General features: G+C 38.6%; 1 protein-coding gene across 6 annotated transcripts in view; it reads left to right on the top strand.

The window, feature by feature from the left end:
- The window catches only part of CTNND2 (catenin delta 2), a 612,391-nt gene that overhangs the window by 442,143 nt on the left and 152,462 nt on the right, over positions 1 to 17,786 (top strand). For all 6 annotated transcript variants that reach the window (XM_052703881.1, XM_052703884.1, XM_052703886.1 and 3 more), the window contains exon 10: positions 12,306 to 12,438. In XM_052703881.1, coding sequence (XP_052559841.1) covers positions 12,306 to 12,438 — 133 coding nt within the window. The remainder of the gene's footprint in view (positions 1 to 12,305; positions 12,439 to 17,786) is intronic.

A 17,786-nucleotide genomic window follows, 5' to 3' on the forward strand; every position in this document is an offset into this window, starting at 1 on the left:
TTCTTGACCTGTGCTCCCTTGGAACACTGTCTAGATCCTATGCAATTCTGTGGCTGAGAAGCTTTTGCAGTCAGCTCACAGTGAGGCAGCATATTCGGTTCAGAGAGTTGAAAATATGCTGAGGATTTCACAGTTGCTCTTCTAACTTCTGCCACTTTTTCTTGTGACAGAGCTTTGTAAGTGCCATCACTGCTTACCCACGTGTGACATGAAGGTGATGATATCTTCATACTGCATTAAGAGAAGTCTCAAGAATTTCTACAGTGTTTTATTTGTAAAAAAGATGTATGACAGGAGAAATAGCAATACCATTTGAATGGCAGTACTCACTAATCATTGGATATTTTTCCTGCCATCCAACTGGTTTACATCTGAACAATTTTTTAACAGTTTGACTCTTCTGTTATTGATCCCATGAACTCTAGAACTTGACTGCCAAGAATATGCATTATCACATTGTTTTAGTGGTTTTATGTTGAGAGATTCATCTAGCTACTTTGCAGGAGACTGTTCTTTTCGTGCTTAATGAAAGCTGAAATAAAGCAGCAAAGAAAAGCCATTAGTCTGTATTTCCCTTTGACAGGAAGATCAAATTCAAATGCATTTGCTGTGTTGCACACTTCTCAAATTTAATGAACAAAAATAGTTCCTTCAGAAATATTGCTCAGGAGTGTAGTTGTGCAAAAGACAGTGAGAATAGTTTTTTTTTTTTTATTTTCTATGTCATTTATTATAATAAATTCATGTAGTTTTTCCTCTTGGCTTTCCTCACTCTTTGAGTGTTTGAGGGCAAATCAATTTGGGGCTTAAAAATTTGTATGATGTTTTGAATTACCTTCAAAATTTATTGTTTAATATTCATTGTTTAAATAGCAAAATAATGTCTACTTTGAAGAGTTCACTCTGCTTAGAAAGACAAGAAGTGCTGCTAAGTGTTGGATAGATCAGAAGATGCTTGACCATGCATGAGCGGAGATAATGTGGGAGCTGCTGCTGCACGGTTACCAAGTAAACTAATAATGCACTCAAGAAAGGAGAAAACAAAAGAGTTTAAGATGAATACTTTCTAAAACTTCAGGTGGACACCCTTTCCCTCCACCCACAGTACAAATTATTTCTGAAGCTTGTGTTGAACTGTACATGTACTGTTTGCATTTCCCTCTTGGTATCTGCATGCATATGAAGTACCTGATTTCTGGCTTTTGTACTCCCACTTTCTTGTGTCAGGCTGCAGGCAAGATGGCTGGCAGCCTTCCTAAGCTTTGTATTTGTAAAAAGGTGGAAAACATCCAATTTGGTTGTTTCTTGGTTTCCCTAAACCTTACAAAAATATGCCTTTCTGTCACACTGAGTGCTGAAGCCAGAAATCTTAATTGGGCAAAGGGGACAGAGAACACAGGTGCTGTCATGTCAGGTGTTGTGAAACTCATCATGCTTAGTAATGTGATGTTTAAAACTTAAGAGTGAAGAGGGGTTGAATTCGCCAGAACCTTGTAGGAACTTGTGGTTTAATGCAGCAGGTGGCTGAGCACCACACAGTTATTCACTCACTCTTCCACTTCCCAGTGGGGTGGGGAAGAGAATCAGGGGGAAAAAAAGAGTAGAACTCATGAATCAAGATAAAAGTATTTACTGAGATAGAGAAATGGAAAAGGATAATAGTTATTACAATACATATATATGAATATATGTAACAAGAGATACACGAGCAATTGCTCACCATTCCCTGATCAATGCCCTCTAGCCCCCTAAGCAGTGGAAGCTTGTGAGATGAACTTCTACCCCCTTCAAAACTCCTCCCACGTGATGTCATATGGTATGGAATATCCCTTTAGTCAGTTTAAGTCAGCTGTCCTAATTCTGTTCCCTACCAGCTCCTTGGGCCTTTCACTGCAAATGACCTTGGCTCTGTACAGCAGTGCTTAGCAGGAACTGGAAACATTGGTCTGTTATCTAGTTTTTCTCCTAGAAACAAAACATAGCGTCATGCCAGACACTGAAGAAAATAATTCCATCTCAGCTGAAACTAAGACAGAACTTTTGGAGTGGTTATTTCAAGGGAAAAGTAGATGCTGTGGGATTGTGAGGGAGTGCTGTGTGTGCTGGTTTCCTGTCCTGCAGACAAGCACGATGTGAATTGGTGCTGATGGGGCAGTGGGGAGCTGTGCTGTGTCGCTGTCCTGTATTTAGCTGCAGAGGTGAGGTGCCCTAATGAGTACGGGTAACTGAGCAGCTGTCATCCTCCTCGCATGTCTCTAGGAAAATAAGGTGTTTGGAAAACCCATATTATCCATTAAATCAGATACAGGCAGGATTCCAAAAGCTTTTTTCCTCTGTCATTGAAATAAAGATTTAAGAAACTCTGAATGAAAACACTAGTTCTAGAAAAGGAGACAATTTTGATTTATAATATCTCAAAGGGCACTGAGAATCTGTCACGCTTCTGAGAAAGGCACCAAATCAGATGACTTTATCTTGCAAACACAGCAGAGTAAAGGCTTGACACCTTTCAGCCTGCCTGCTGTTTCCATCTCCTGTCTGCATTCCCACCTTCCTTGCCTTTGAGAGGAGCATGCCCACAGCTGGAGCAACAGTACGGCCATTACACACAGTTTCAATCTTGTGAGATCCTCTCCATGAAGTGTGGGCTGCACAGAGACAAGTACATGTAAGCAGACCTGTCAGGGAAGGGTTCATATGATGATGCAGTGCATTAAGGTACTGTGAAACCCTTCTGTAGTATGGGGATCAGGAAAACATTATGCATTGCGTAAGAAGAAGGGGGATAAATTAGACGCCTTGATAGCTTATTTCAGTTGCTTTTTATTCAGCATTGCAGAAGCGAGCCCTGTGTTTGCAAATTGCTGCAGAGGAAGAGGTGAAACAAGATTTTCAAGACTGTTTCAGTTCAACCGCCCCAAAAGAATAATGCAACTCCTTCTAAAAATAAACAAACAAAAGAAAAACAATTTATAAATAAATAAATAAATATGGCAAAATCAAAGATACCCTAAAGCACCGAAGTCCCTAATTTTTCTCTGCTGTCTCCACCGCAGTCTAGAGGAGGGAGAGCATTTTATCTGCTGCACGACACAACTTTTTTCCTGAAAGCTCCCTCACTGGGAATGAAGGAATTAAATAAGATCAGTGTGCCGATAGTGTGAAAGATTGTTTTGTAAAGTTTTGCAAATATATTTCAATTAAAAAGACATTTGTAAATGAAGTCAGGATGGCCTTGAACAGCTAAGACTCATGCCTCTGATTTTCATGATGCTGTATTGGAGGCAGTACCACAGAATAATAAATAATACCATGTGGGCCAGTGTCATTGGATAATCTTTACTCAACTATGATTTTTACAATCTTTTATGAAGACAGTGTTCAAGGAATCTACAGGAAGTTCAGCTCCAGACCAGTTTGTTCTTATCTTACCTCCTCACAAGCTCACTTCTTACGTTTTTTAATTTTAAATTTTAAATCACAGGTAGTAACGTAAAAGTAGAACAGGGATGGATGCCTTACCAGGTGTATATAAAGCATACTGAGGCATAGCTGCTCTTAGTAATGTGCAGTAGGGAATGCTTGCTATGGTACAAATCAGATTTAGCCCTTTGCCATATAGGAGACCTGATGTTTAGAAGTCAGCCCTGACACTTCAGGTCTGTGATTTTGTTAACAACCTGGAACAGGTCGAGCATCTCTGTCATTGCTCTGCAGGAGTTTTCTTTGTCTGCTATAGCACGTCTTTTTCGACACCACACCTGCAGACACAGATAGGTTGTGACACCAGTCTAAAAATCACATTTGCGAGGAAGCTGGGTGAGCATTGCTACTTGATTCTTCTAGGTTTGGCCACGTGGAAGCACAAGACAAGAAATTACCAACACCTCATAGCAGTAACAGGAAGATTCTTTCTGCAGGTTTTCAACAGGATCACCAAATGTTTGTACAGCTGTTGCGCGTTCAGCTGTGCTAAATTTGAAAGCTGGAGAAGAGATAAACTACATGTCTAAATAAAAACAAAGCATCTGAGGACATGTAGTCAAACGTTGACTGCTCTTGGATTTTACTCTTAATATTTAAATGGCGCGTTGCCAGAATGCAAAATGTTTATTTCATTGAAACTGTTGATCCAGTCAAGTGGCAAGGTATGTCTAACACAACATACAGAAACAGGTTTCAGTATGCCTAAGTATGTAGATCCAGCCTATTAGTCAAATGAAAATCAGTAGCTGTTGAGCCGTGTGGATGTTACTGCTTCTTTCCTGTTCAAGTGCTGGCAAGCTCTGAGATCAGCTTTTCCCAAATATGAAGTGGGATTCTGCAGTGAAATGCTTCCTCCTCTTTCTGATTCAGTTTGTACGATTCTTGCAGGCTTAGGGTTGTTTTTTTGGCCTGCAAATTTACAGTTGTGCACATGCTAAAAATAAATAAGCAAGCCAGCAATTAAGAGGTTATTGCAGTCATTTTTCAGTGCTGCAAAGCCATTTGGCAAGCACGCTGTTCTAACAATAGCAACTCTTCCAAAAGTGTTAAGAACTCTGTTAGCAAAAGAAACAAATGGTGAAGTTTTGTGAAATTCAAAAACTGTGGGGCTGATGAAATGTGAAAGCATACTCAGATTATATGATACAGAATACGTTTGCTTCTATCACATGAAGCACTGCAGTTATTCTTCCATACCCTTGGCAGGTTGCTGTAGCAGAGTCGTGGTGCTCATATTAATGTACAGAAGGCAAACTACAATTTCTGCTTTGTTCGATGTACACAGGATGTGGGTTTTAGGTAGGGATAAACAATAACTTAAATGTTTGGGGGTTTTGTGGAACTTGCATTTTATTCACAGAAGATAGGTTGTGGTACATTTTCTCTGTCCTTCTGGCACTTACACATTTAGTCTTGATTATGTCATTTTCTTCAGTTCTAACTTTTCCAATAGTTCTTTGTTTTTTCTTTTTGAAAAGCCAGACCAGCAGTACAGTTAGGTCTCTGCTGATATGTGTTCACTGCTGCCTTAAGGGGTGCAGGCCTAAACCCAGCATTATTGCATTCTGTGGATGTATGTTGTTCATATCAGCATGGGGCTGAAGATGATCAGTGGCTTGTTGTTGCACACCCCTTTAGCCAAATTGGACTAGAAGTCAAAGAAGGCAGTGTGGATTTTGTGCATGTTCTAAAGTGAGTCAAATGGAGATTGTTGTTTTTATATTTTCTTCCTAAAACTGCGTGCTAAATCTCATCCAATTCCCACGTTCCATTTTCAGAAATGCTAGTAGCAAATACAGTAGCTCTGCCTCCTCTTAAATTGTAGCAGATCATTCAGATCAGGCTTGCAACATGCAGTAATGATAAAAATAAAAAACAACTATGTGTGTATAGCTGTGTTTGGATATGAAGAGGTGTGCTTTAAAAAGGGAAAATATTGTAAGGAAAGTTTTCAGAGTACCATTCCTGATAAATGAAGTATGTTCACTTATGTTTTAGAATTTGAAGAGTTCAGTTGAAAGGGACCTACAAAGACCATCTAGTACAACTGCCTGAGCACTTCAGGGGGAATCAAAAGTTAAAACATATTAATGAGAGCATTATTGAAATGCCCCTTGAAGCAAGTATCATAAAATCAAACAGTCTGACCTAAGAACAGCAGAAAGAAAATGAGGGAACAACCTGTTAGATAGCTTCTTCATATCTGTATCACATTCCTTTTTGGTACATTATCTTGAAATGCTTTTTTCTTTTTTATCAGTTAAGTTTAACAGCTTGTCTGTACTCTTTGTAAATGTACCGAGATAAAATCCTTACAGAGAGATTCCTGTAGCATTGGTATATTCCCTTCAAAATGGTTTTAATCGAAGAATATGTCTCCTCTTGAGTAAGAGATGTAGTTCTTTCTTTGATCCTCTTTTGACTCTTGATGATTTCTCTTTGTGTTTGATTCTGTAAGGTTCATGTAATTTGTTTTCTCCTAGTGCAACCGAAAATACATTCTCAGAGCTCTTCTTTCAGAGATGAGGCGAATGAGACTTTCAGGCTTTATTTATTGAAATTTTGAGGAAAAAATGAAAAAAAGAAACGCAGAGATATATCTCTAATGCAGCAAAAATCTTGTAGGCTAGGATTAGCAATGCTGCTTTATATGTTTCGTACAGGGTACCCTCTCCTTTACCAGTCTGTAAGCGTGTTTTACATACGTATGTGCTTATTAAGGCAGGCAGGTACATAAAGATAAGTCTGGTGTAAACATACAATTTCATAATGAATATGTTTACAAATCGTGCATTCTCTGTCTTTCGTAAGTGCTTGGTGGTAGTTAAGTCGTTGTCAAACATATGGTTCTTCATAGCAGGCATCTTCGCATCACTGCCTTTGGGGAATGATGCTGAGACTGGAATAGCTCTGGATGTCAGTGCTTGCATATGCCAACTGCTCGATCAGATGCAAATATTCTGCTCCAGTAATGTAAATTAGAAATAAGAATCCAAGCTCTCGTCAAATTTTCTGTGGCCAATGGATGAATAATATCTGATGCCATCACACCTGCTTCTCAGATTTCTTTGTAAGGGTTCCAATTTTGGTGTCCCTACGTTCTCAAACTTTGTAGGATTTTTAAAGTCAGTGCTTACACTGGTGTAACAGGGCTTTGGTGTTGCATTTCTGTGTGTAATCAGAATGGTAAAAGAAGAAAAAAAAAAGCCTTGCAAAGTTTAAGCAAATAGTCAGATGCTGTACATATCCTGTACTCAGCATCACCTTCATGTGAAACCATTAGACAATAGACAGTAGACAATACAGTCAACTGTGTTACTAACAGTCTCTTCTAAATCTGTCTTTCCTTTTTCTTTCTGACATGTAGGTGTGCTGTGGAGCAGGAATTGGTTTCAAGTGGTGTCCTCATGTTGATCTGGATTTCTTACTAGTGCTGTTTATACTTATCTCACACCCAACTCTCAGTTGATTCTCTTCAGTTAAGCCTGAATAAAATGTAGCCTTTTGCTTCATCTTTTGACAGCAGACTACTGCAATACATGGATCATTTACATTAGTCATCACTTCCAGCTAAAAGCTTTTGAAGGATTCAAGATGAGATCAATCTTACATTCCTAGAGCAAAGTTCCTGTCAAAGAAGCAAGGTGGTAGGAACACTGGCATGCTTTCACCAGTTCCCTCAAATAATGATATTTCCTAGAGAAAATGAACTTCTATGGTCTCTTGAACTGCCTGAAGTGCACTGCAAATGCCGCTTTCCAGACAAAGCTGTCAAGTTGTAACACAGCTGTAATTTTCTTGAGAAAAGCTACACCACCACCAGAAGCCTTTAGCTGCCCATAGCTGCATAGAGGTTGCATTCCCAGGGAAACACAGGCAGTAGCAGATCTTCAATGCATATTCTAGCGTACTGTTCATTTTTTGATTGACTGCACTGATAATTTGATAGAATTCTCAAAAATTGCACACCACACATCTCTGATTTACTCCAACCTTCTGACTTTTTTCACCATCTATGTGCATTTCCTCTCTCACCTTTCATAAGCAGTTGGTAAATGACAAATAGCTAGGTAGTGTTTCTTTAGGCTACTCCCTGCCGTTTCAAATTTTCCATAATTCTGCTATAGTATTTTTACTAGGGGTTGGATTCTCATTTGTTGCCAATTGAACTAGTTTCCGTGTGGCACAGTATCAGATATTTCACAGAAATAGAGATGGATCTGATCTTCTTTTTCTTTTTCCCTTCCTTTAATCTGATTCTAATCATCAGGTATTGACTGTAATATTGCTTTTCACTGTAGTCAGTAAATGATGTTTTGGTATTTAATTTTACTTATCTTTCTGTGATATAACCTAGCTTATTCTAACTTTTGACTTCCACAGTCTATTTTCTTATCCCTAGCAGTTTGTCTCTTAGTTTAGTTCAGCTCTCCGTTTTAATGAGCTTTGGGTACGCGTGAGGCCATGGCCTGGAAGCTCCTCACATCTATGCAAAACATTCCAGGTATCTTTTTACCTTTGTCTTTGAGAAATTCCAGTCCTTCCTTCCCAAGGCCTCTGTCCGGTTGACTTTAAGTAGCCTTCCTAACTTTTCATAGTTAAGGAGAATTTAGAAATATATATGTTTTTTTCTCAAAGTAAATTTTGTTATTAGAGCTGCAGACCTGCTTTTCTAAAAACTCTCCATCTCTAGCTCACTTCTTCCTACTCAGAATGTTAAAAAGAAAACAATTGAAAAGTATAAACACCCAGAAGTTACTCTTCCTTGCCCTGAAGGCTGCTATAATACTGCAATTATTCAAGCGCCCTTAACTGTTGACAGAAATTTTTGTTTGTTCTAAATAGCTACCATCATTCATTTAGAAACTACTTAAAATATAATAATTTTAAGAGACCATCTGCCTGAAATGACAATGCATATTGCAGCTAAATTTTTTTAACTTCTTTTCCGCTTTGTTCGTTCTCTTTCCTATAACTGATAATATGATCTGTTGATAATGAGTTCTGTGTTAAAAGTTTATTTTCTGAATTAATTTTCCACTTAAGTCCATTGTGCACACAAACATTCAGACAAATGTTTATTTATCATCAGATTGTCTGCTGGAAGATGAGAGAAAAAAAAGTGGGCACAGCCTTGTTTTCATATGTGCATACCTACCATGTAAAATCTGCAGGTTCATTAGATGAGTTAACTGGGCCAATGATTAAGGGACGTTTTCCTTTTGCCATTCATTGCCTCCTCTGTCCTTTTTGGAGACAATTTGCTGTTAGAAGTTTCAGCATTTCAAAGTATAGTTACTTAGTTTAAAGCAAAAGCTTTTGAATGTTCCCACTCCTTGTCTTGTCTTACAAGCTTTTTTTGTCTAATAGAATCATAACATAGAATCATAGAATGGCCTGGGTTGAAAAGGACCACGATGATCATGAGTTTCAACCCCTCTGCTATGCGCAGGGTCGCCAACCACCAGACCAGGCTGCCCAGAGCCACATCCAGCCTGGCCTCGAATGCTTCCAGGGATGGGGCATCCACAGCCTCTATGGGTAACCTGTTCCAGTGCATCACCACCCTCTGAGTGAAAAACTTCCTCCTAAAATGCCAACAGCCACTGTTAAGATCTAGGAATCTAAACAAGAATAAATTAGAAGATGAGCTGGAATAATGAATTTCTCATCAGGGTTTGGATTTTTCATGTTTTATTTTTATGTAGAAATAATTTCTGAATGATATCTTTGGTTGAGAGCCATATATGTAGACTGACGTGGTTGAAGAACTTGTTAATGTGCTACTGCCTAGGTATCATCCTAACTGTGAAAAGCATGCATAAGAGGAAGCCAACACATCAAGTAACACTGGTTCTGTCACTCACCTCTGTAGGCAATGAAAAAGAGCCATCCAATGAAGTATTCAAGCTGATGGGCTGCCTGTCCTTCCAAGCACCAGCTCAGTTTCTAAACCCCTTCAGTGAAGGCAGCTCAAGTCTCACAGCATTGTGAGGCAGTATTTCAGTGAGAACTGGGTCAGGTTGTTCACCTCAAGAAGATGACCCTTTTTATATTACATAGGTATTCTCTGTGTCATTTCTGTGATTTGTTTATGTATATTGTCTCTCTCTTTATATATACATATGGATTGTTTAGTCCGTAGCTATTGTCCTTATCCTACTATTAGCTACCAAGGTTTCTGTGCTTCCCTGATACCTTTTACAGTGTTCTGCACTTCAAAAATACCAGTTCAGTACTAGATTCAGATCTTTCTGAATCTATGTAACAGGTCTCCTTGAGAAGTTTCCCAACAGTCTGTGTTGTCCCAGGGTTCACTGGAAATACCTACACATAATGTATTGCATTACATCTCTGTGGTTTTTTTGTTTTTTTGGTTTTGTTTTTTTTTATATATTAAACAGTTGATGTGAAATTTAATACTCACATCTTAACATTAATTTTGTCAGAACAGAAATAGCAGATAAAATTCTATGCTTATTTTTCTACATCTCCTACTTATATTCTAGATCTTTTTATAGAGATATGAATAATAATAATTCTCAGTCTAGCAAACATCCTGTGTGAGAGAAGAACAGACAATACCTGTTCCATAGCAATCCAATGTCACTGTAAAATGAGTCTTGTTTCAACAAAATGTCTCAGAGATCTGTAATATTTGAAGAGTGAGATGCCTGAATTTACTTGAGACAGCCTGTGAAGTTGCGTACTCTAAGTTTTATTTAAATAGGTCAATTCCCCCAGTGATGTGCACTTGGCCTCAGCCCAGCAGAATCCTCATAATTCAGGAAGGAAACTAATGATAACAAATATTTTTTTCAAAGAGACAGACTTTGCAACAGTTCTTGTGTTGTATGAACCCCTCAAGTGATTACGGTAACTGCAGTGAAGAACCTGCAGTCATTTTCACAAGTTTATGGGGCTTGACCCATTGCCCTAATTTTACATACCTAACCTCTGCATACCTAAATGGGGTATGTAATCTTCATGGTGGCTCCATTGGATAGAAATAAACAACATAAAACAGTAAAAACAGTGCTGCTTGCACTGAATTAAACCCCAGTGAGGATCTTGTGTGCCTTTCATGAAGATGCAAGAGATTAGGGTTCCCAAGTGCTCTAAGTAGAGACCCCAGCTGAATGCTGAGGTTGAAGTGGTGTCGTATCTCCCATTCCATCTTAAAGGGCAAATGGAACCAATATTTCTAAGGCCTAAGAACCGTATTCCTGTATTACCTTGTACAATAGCACTAGATGAAAGATGATGAAAAATATTTGTATGACACAAAAGCAGTGTGCCTGGTTGCCAGGAAGGCCACTTGCATCCTAGCACAACTGTGTCAGAAATAGTGCTGCTAGCAGGAGCAGGGAGACGGGTAATCATCCCCCTGTACAAAGCTCTGGTGAGGCCACACCTCTAGTACTGTATTCTGTTTGGGGGTCCTCCCTACAAGAAAGACATTGAGGCACTACAGTGTATCCAAAGATGGGCAGTGAAGCTGTCAGGGGTCTGGAGCACAAGCATTATGAGAAATGGATGAGGGAATTGGGATTGTTCAGTCTGGAGAAAAGGAGGCTCAGAGGAGATCTTACCACTCTCTCCAACTGTGTAAATGGAGGTTGTGGCCAGGTGGAGATCGGCCTTTTCTCCTACATAACTAGCATGGGAGATAAGAGGGAACGGCCTCAAGCCATGCTAGGGAGATTCAGATTGGATATTAGGAAAAATTTCTTCTCAAAAGAGTGATCAGGCTCTGGAACAAGCTGCTCAGGGAGGCGTCTGAGCTACTGTCCATGGAGGTGTTCAAGAAACATTTAGATGCTGTACTGTGGGGCATGGAATAGTGGGGAAATATTGGCAGTAGGTGGATGGTTAAACTGAGTCATCTTGGAGGTCTTTTCCAGCCTTGGTGATTCTGTGATTCTAAAGCACAGAGGAATTCAGCTGTCTCATGCAGAGTGGCTGCATGGATTTTGGGACACAAAGGCCAAAGCCGTTTTGATGGCTGCCTTTAGCTGTAGACCCAGTGGAAAAAATGACGTAAAGTGACAGATTGATTTTGAGTTCTGGAAACAGCAGAATACCTGCTGGAGCTTGTTCACCACACTTGTAATCAATTGTTTCACTCAATGCTAATGGTGTATCATGCTTCATAGCAATAAAAGACAGTGCATGTGCTGAGTTGTTGTTATTTGCCTATCATCTGCTTTAGACTGAGTATTACTAATGAAGATTTAAAAGTAATCAGATGCATAACCATGTATTGTGTATGGTATAACTGTAATATATGTAAAATTATGTAATTGTATGTATTATACGATGTATCATATAAATTTTTACCATTAAGCTTGAGCTATATCTGAAAACAACAAATCAAAAGACAAAATAGGTGATCACTAATTATATGAGATAGTAATTTTTATAAAGTAAAGATTGCAATAAATAAAAGACTTCCTGACAAAATTTCTTAGCAAACCATTCAGAATTATGGTTCTAGTACTCTATACTTGGATTTTAATAGAGGCTGTATAATGGTGTGGATTATTCTGTTCTTATATGATGTTTTATTTGAGGAACTTTAGCATGTAGAGACAATTCCATGAAGTTATTTACTCCAGCTATGATTTATTTAACTTTTTTCATACTAGTACTATTTAGAGCAGAAAATCCTTTCATATATGATTAAATGTGCACTTTAAAAATAGTGGAAAGTAAAACTTACATATGTTTTTCATCTTAGTTGGCCAAACTGTTGCTACATATATCCATCCACTAGTAGAAGAATTCTTGTTGAGTCTTTCTTATTTGTTTTCTCACAGAGAGTTTGGATGGCGAGATCCAGAGCTTCCAGAAGTTATACAGATGTTACAGCATCAATTTCCATCAGTACAGTCCAATGCTGCAGCCTACTTACAGCACCTCTGTTTTGGAGACAATAAAATAAAAGCAGAGGTAAAATTTATAATTACCTAATTTTCAACTGTGATGCTGTCTGCAATTTATCAGCAAAATTATTTATATGTGCTTTAAAAAGAGTTACAAGAGAAATTATGCATGCATGTCTGGAGCAATTTCAGTCAAACTTTTACTTTATGCATTTGTTATTGATATAGAAAGAAACACTGTGGAGAATACTGTTGTCACTCATTTGGATGGCTATTTTTTTTGTTTGTTTTGAGTATTTTAATTGATTCTATACCATTAAATGCTGTATCAGAAGGTGTTAATAGTAGAGTCTTGATCTCACTGAAGCATTTCCTGAGAATTTTCAGAGAGAAAAGTTTGGATTCTAAATATAGACACAGAAAATGAAAATTAAATGAAATCATTCTAAATCAAAGCCTGCTGTAATGTATGATTGTGGGTTAAGAGATTAGCTTGAACTGTGATAGTTGATCTATGATCTTGAAATTTAGAGCAGATTGTACCTAGAATGCAGTTCCGAAAGGAGCATAGACTTTGTTCAGTTCCTGCAGTTGTTCTGTTCTTCTCACTTGCTTGTTCCCTGTGGTCACTGGGACCAGTTAAGCTTTTGGCATAAGTTAAAACAGAAGGAAGGCAGCACTGAGGTATCTGACAGGCACGCAGTAGTCAATTAAAATTGAATGTGTGAAGCTGTTACCAGCCCCAGCTGGCTCCCTGGCCCTCTCAGAGATACTGCTAATCACGGAGATGTGATGTGCACATAAATCTGTGCCTGTATTGGCATCCCTTAGCCTAGCATGCAGAGGTAAACTGAGATCAAGATCTGCTATTGCTTGTTTGTCTGAGCTGTGAAGGGATCCTGGCTTGTTTGCCTTCATTACTGTCTCTCACAGCACGCCCTAGCAGCTTTCCCTTCAGGGATTTTTCACATTGAGAAAATTCCCAAGTGAGTAGCTAAGCTTGCAGCCTGTTGGCATTGCCAGAACTGCAGTAGGGAGATGTACTGGGTGCATTCCCCAAACAGAATGATAAAAAATGTAGAAAAGAGATTTCTGTTACAGGTGTTGCTGAAAGTTCCAGCTGCACATTCTCCTCATAGTCTTTTCTCTCATCCCGATTTCACTGATCAGTTTCAGTAAAATAATTGATAAGTCTGTGAGAAAAGTAGTTAAACATTCAAAACAATTTATTCATTGTGCAATCTGTGCTTGCTCCTGTTACCATAGATAAGAGCCACTAGATAGTTTCATATTTGGGGTAAGGACATGGTTTGATTTTTGTTGCTAACCATTCAAGAAAAATATCCTTTAGAAGACTGGCTATTGTTGATGTATTGCATATTATTAGGACATCAGCCTTTGTAAACTTCAGATTCGTGAGCTGGGAGAGCAAGGTTATGGCAGCATCAAAGATTATAGCATAAGGCAGCCTTCTGCAGCGCTTCTCTGAAAAAGGACAGCAGATAAAATGAGGATTTCCCCCTTGTTCTTTTTTGCTGCTTTGTTCCTCACACCATAACAGGTAAACTGTCTTTGGAAAAGAAGCCACAATATTTTTTCATCAGTTCTCCTGAGAATATGCATTCAAACTTTTGTTAATATAGGTTTTTATAAGAGAAAAATCAAGGTGTGTTTTGACTCTTCTAATGCTTTGTGAAGCTTCTAAACAAAAGCTTGGAATGCTAGGAAACTGTTCCCATCTATTTGTCTATTTGCCTGTTGTTTTTAAGCATAAGTATTTTGTGTTTGTGCCATGATTCAGCCGAGTACTTAAACGGTTTGTGTGTGTGTTTCTTGGGATCAGCTACCCAAAAGGGTCAGATGTCTCCTCAGAATCTGCTTAGGTTCTCCTCTGAGCTGGAATTTTTTAGGAGCCTTTTGCATTAGGAGACCAAAATTCAGTTAATAAGGGGATGTTACACCAGATCTCAACCCCCCAAACTGGCCAGATTCATACTACTTTCCTCCAGCCAGAAGAATTTGAGTGATGCTGCTAAACTTCACTGGGAAAAAGCATGGGCTGCCTGTTAGGGATATGTCTGAATTACGTGCTGAAGGAAGATGTAAGTAACAGAAACTGTTATCAAAATACGCCCTACTGCAAGGTGTTTGTGTCGCAGTTGGGTGTTGTGGCCAGTTCTCCCCTGTCTAAAGCTGCCCACATTTCATACTTGATTCCTTCTGCTGGAAAGGCAGCATTCTTGTTATACTGCCCACAGTCACAGGGAAACATGCTGCAGGGATACAACTGAGACACACAGGTGAAAAATTCCAATTCTTTTGAGACACAGAAAACTATGCTCTTTCACTAAATAGCAGCATAGCAAATAACTTATGCTAAAGAAGGAAAACTGCCTTGATGGCCTTTCAAACTTTGGAGAAAGGCCAGACACAGGAATGTGCGCATTAAAAAAACTACCCGTGTTTTGTACTCCTGACAAGCACCAAGGGAAAACAAATTGTCTGAATCCAGTAGTTAAGTGTTAATGTATAACGTGCCCTTGAAGCATCACCACATGCACACACAGAATGGCTAATGTTATGCAACAATTTAGCTCATTCTAATGGTCACATGGAATTTGAAATGTAATTTGGCTGTTAAAGTTTCAACTCTGGAGGTTAACTTAGGAAGAAAACAGTTCTCTATACTTATCGCTAATGAGTATCAAGTTGCCATACTGTAACGAATGGCTACTTTATCCTGGATTTCTGAAAATAACCAGTTTGAAATCAATTCACTATTCTTTTAAGCATGATTTATGCTACATTGTCTACAGAAATGTGATTAATGATTTTCATTGGAACTCGGCCATTCTTTTGTTCTTGCAGTTTTTTGGTTTCATGTAGTGATAGAATTGTCCTACTCTTAGGAGACTTTGCTGGAACTTGCTAATAAACTTATCCCCACGTGCATGGTGGGACTGAGACCTTCCTACTCTCTTTGAGTGGAACAGCATCAATTAAATCAGGCAAATAGAAAACAGTAACTATGACTATGTGCATTTCTGAGATTCCTAGCACCAATCAAGATTTTCTCTTCCAAAATATTTTATTTTCTGTTGCTGAAGTGTGGAAAATTACTCCCTGCTTCTTCTCTGCCCTTGACAATAAAAGGAAGTGGAAATACTCAATTGAAGTCAAATATCAAAACGAAATGCTGTAAAAAACTCCTTAAGTATAGCTAGGGAAAAGAGAGAGCTTTTATGCCTGATTTTGATTGTGTTCTGTTAGGTGTTCTTTCTAAACCATGTGTGATCTCATACTTTCTTCTGAATTTGGTGATATATCGATCTAATTGTACATTTATTGCTGCATGAATGTTAAAGCCTGGTTCATTCTTTTATGCAGCAGCTCTCTCAGAGCCATAAGATCTGCAAATGCTCTTCTCTATCTTAGAGAATGTTCAAACGAAGTTGGAAAGCTGCTTTGGTGAAGATACTCCAGTCTGGCTACAGAAGTGTCTGAAGTCATTTACTTTTACCCAAAAGAACTTTCAGAGAGAATTAGATGTTTCTGGTGGAATTTTCATTTTATCTTTGAATATGCTAGTACTATTTAAACGTAGTAAGTGGTGGCATTTGGAAAAGGAGGTGTTGTTATTGCTTGAAGATGTTGCTGCTCAATTCTGCTCAAAATAGTTCAGTGCCAGTCTTAATTTAAAAGCACAATTGCAGCTGATGGTCTCACCTGAATTTTGTCCTCAAATGCTGCTACTGAACCTGCTGAAGTATTGTTGTCTGGAAGGTGATCACTGCAACTGTTGTCCACAGCACTTCAAGTGTTCTAATTCAAGTGTTCTAATTGCTGCTTAAGTGGTGCAACAGTCATTGAAGAACTTTGATTATTTGTGCTACTGCCCAATAGCTTAATTTTTCTTCTCCGGTTAACCAGCCACCAACCAGTCCTAGTCGTGTGAAAGGGGACATAGGAAGGCAGAAAGCTAAAGATTGCGAGTATTGTGAGGCAGCTCATTGTATATCATAATTACGTGGGCACAGTTATGAAATTCAGAATTTCAGAATACCTTAGAGATTTATTACATAAATTAGGCTTTCATTGATAGCAGTGAAGAAATGCAACTAGAAAACAAAAGGAAAGGAGGAAAGCGGTTTTGATCAGATATTTGAAGGCAACTGCAGAGTTGGTCAGGCAAGAATACAGGAAGGGTCTTTCTCATGGCATTTTCTCCTTAAGAGAGGTCTTTTACACCAACAATGGTGAGACTGTGTGCAGAGCCAGAGCAGCTAGCCCTGGATGCCAAAAAGGAACAAACATGGAATATAGGAACAGAGAAGCATTTTAACACAGTCAGCAGAGAACATTTCTTTAAAAGAGCACGTTCTATTAAACACAAGATTCATTCTTCTACTGCAATTTTTCTTCCTGTAATGACAGCTTACTCCTTTGTATGAGGTCACCATATAAAAGGATTGATTTGTGCAGTTTCACACTCCAGCACCATTCTGCTCTCATGGCAAGTGGCAACCTGCCATCAGCTGCGAAGGTGTAACAGGTCACTCAGGGTTTTTGGCACCAGTGACTCCTTTCTGCAAGCTAGGAAATTAATTTCAGCCATCAAAGCCACAGCACTTGTAAGTTCTTATCTAAGGAAAATTGTGCAAAGATGCCAAGTAAAAAACAGTAACTGCTGAACTGTCCTGCCTGAAGCCTTCCCTTGAATCCTTAATAAATCTTGCTGTGTTGGACAGTTTCCTCTCTATCTTGTGTATTCACTTCACACCATATTAGAAGTAGCAATCTAACTGTTACTGCATGGAGTTTGAAAACTGAGTGACTTCATGTTGAAAGTGTTCATTTTCCCTTTTGTTCAAAACCGTGATTCATATTCATTTTGTCATTAATCTGAAAAATGTTTCTTCGTCTTCTGTGAGTGCTTCAGAATATGCCCAGAACCTTTTCAACTAGGCACCACTGTTCTTTCATGTCATTTAGTTTGCATAAACTTGTAAATCCTCATTATTTTATGTTAATGTTGCTGTTGATTATTGTTTGTGAGGGCTTCATAAATATATATATTTTTTTCATTCTCTACATGGTAGCCCATTTGATTGAAACACAAGATGAACATAAACAGTACATGAAAAACTTATTCAGTATCTTCCAGGATATATTTTCTTACCTCCTATGTATCTGTGCCTAATTGCAGTGTTGTAGTACCTTTGATATCACCTATACTACCACTAGATCCATGATTGTCAAGGATACCTATGTGCCTTTCTCTAGAAGGGCTTTGTCACACATAGTAGTGCATGTACAATTATGGTCCATGTGATGGGGCTTTTAAACTTGCTAGCTAACAACTGACAGAATGCTTCACTCCGCACAGCATTTGAAGGATCAAGAAGAGATGTCTGA

Source organism: Tympanuchus pallidicinctus, unplaced genomic scaffold (assembly GCF_026119805.1).
Source record: "Tympanuchus pallidicinctus isolate F22 unplaced genomic scaffold, pur_lepc_1.0 scaffold5, whole genome shotgun sequence".
NCBI lineage: Eukaryota > Metazoa > Chordata > Aves > Galliformes > Phasianidae > Tympanuchus > Tympanuchus pallidicinctus.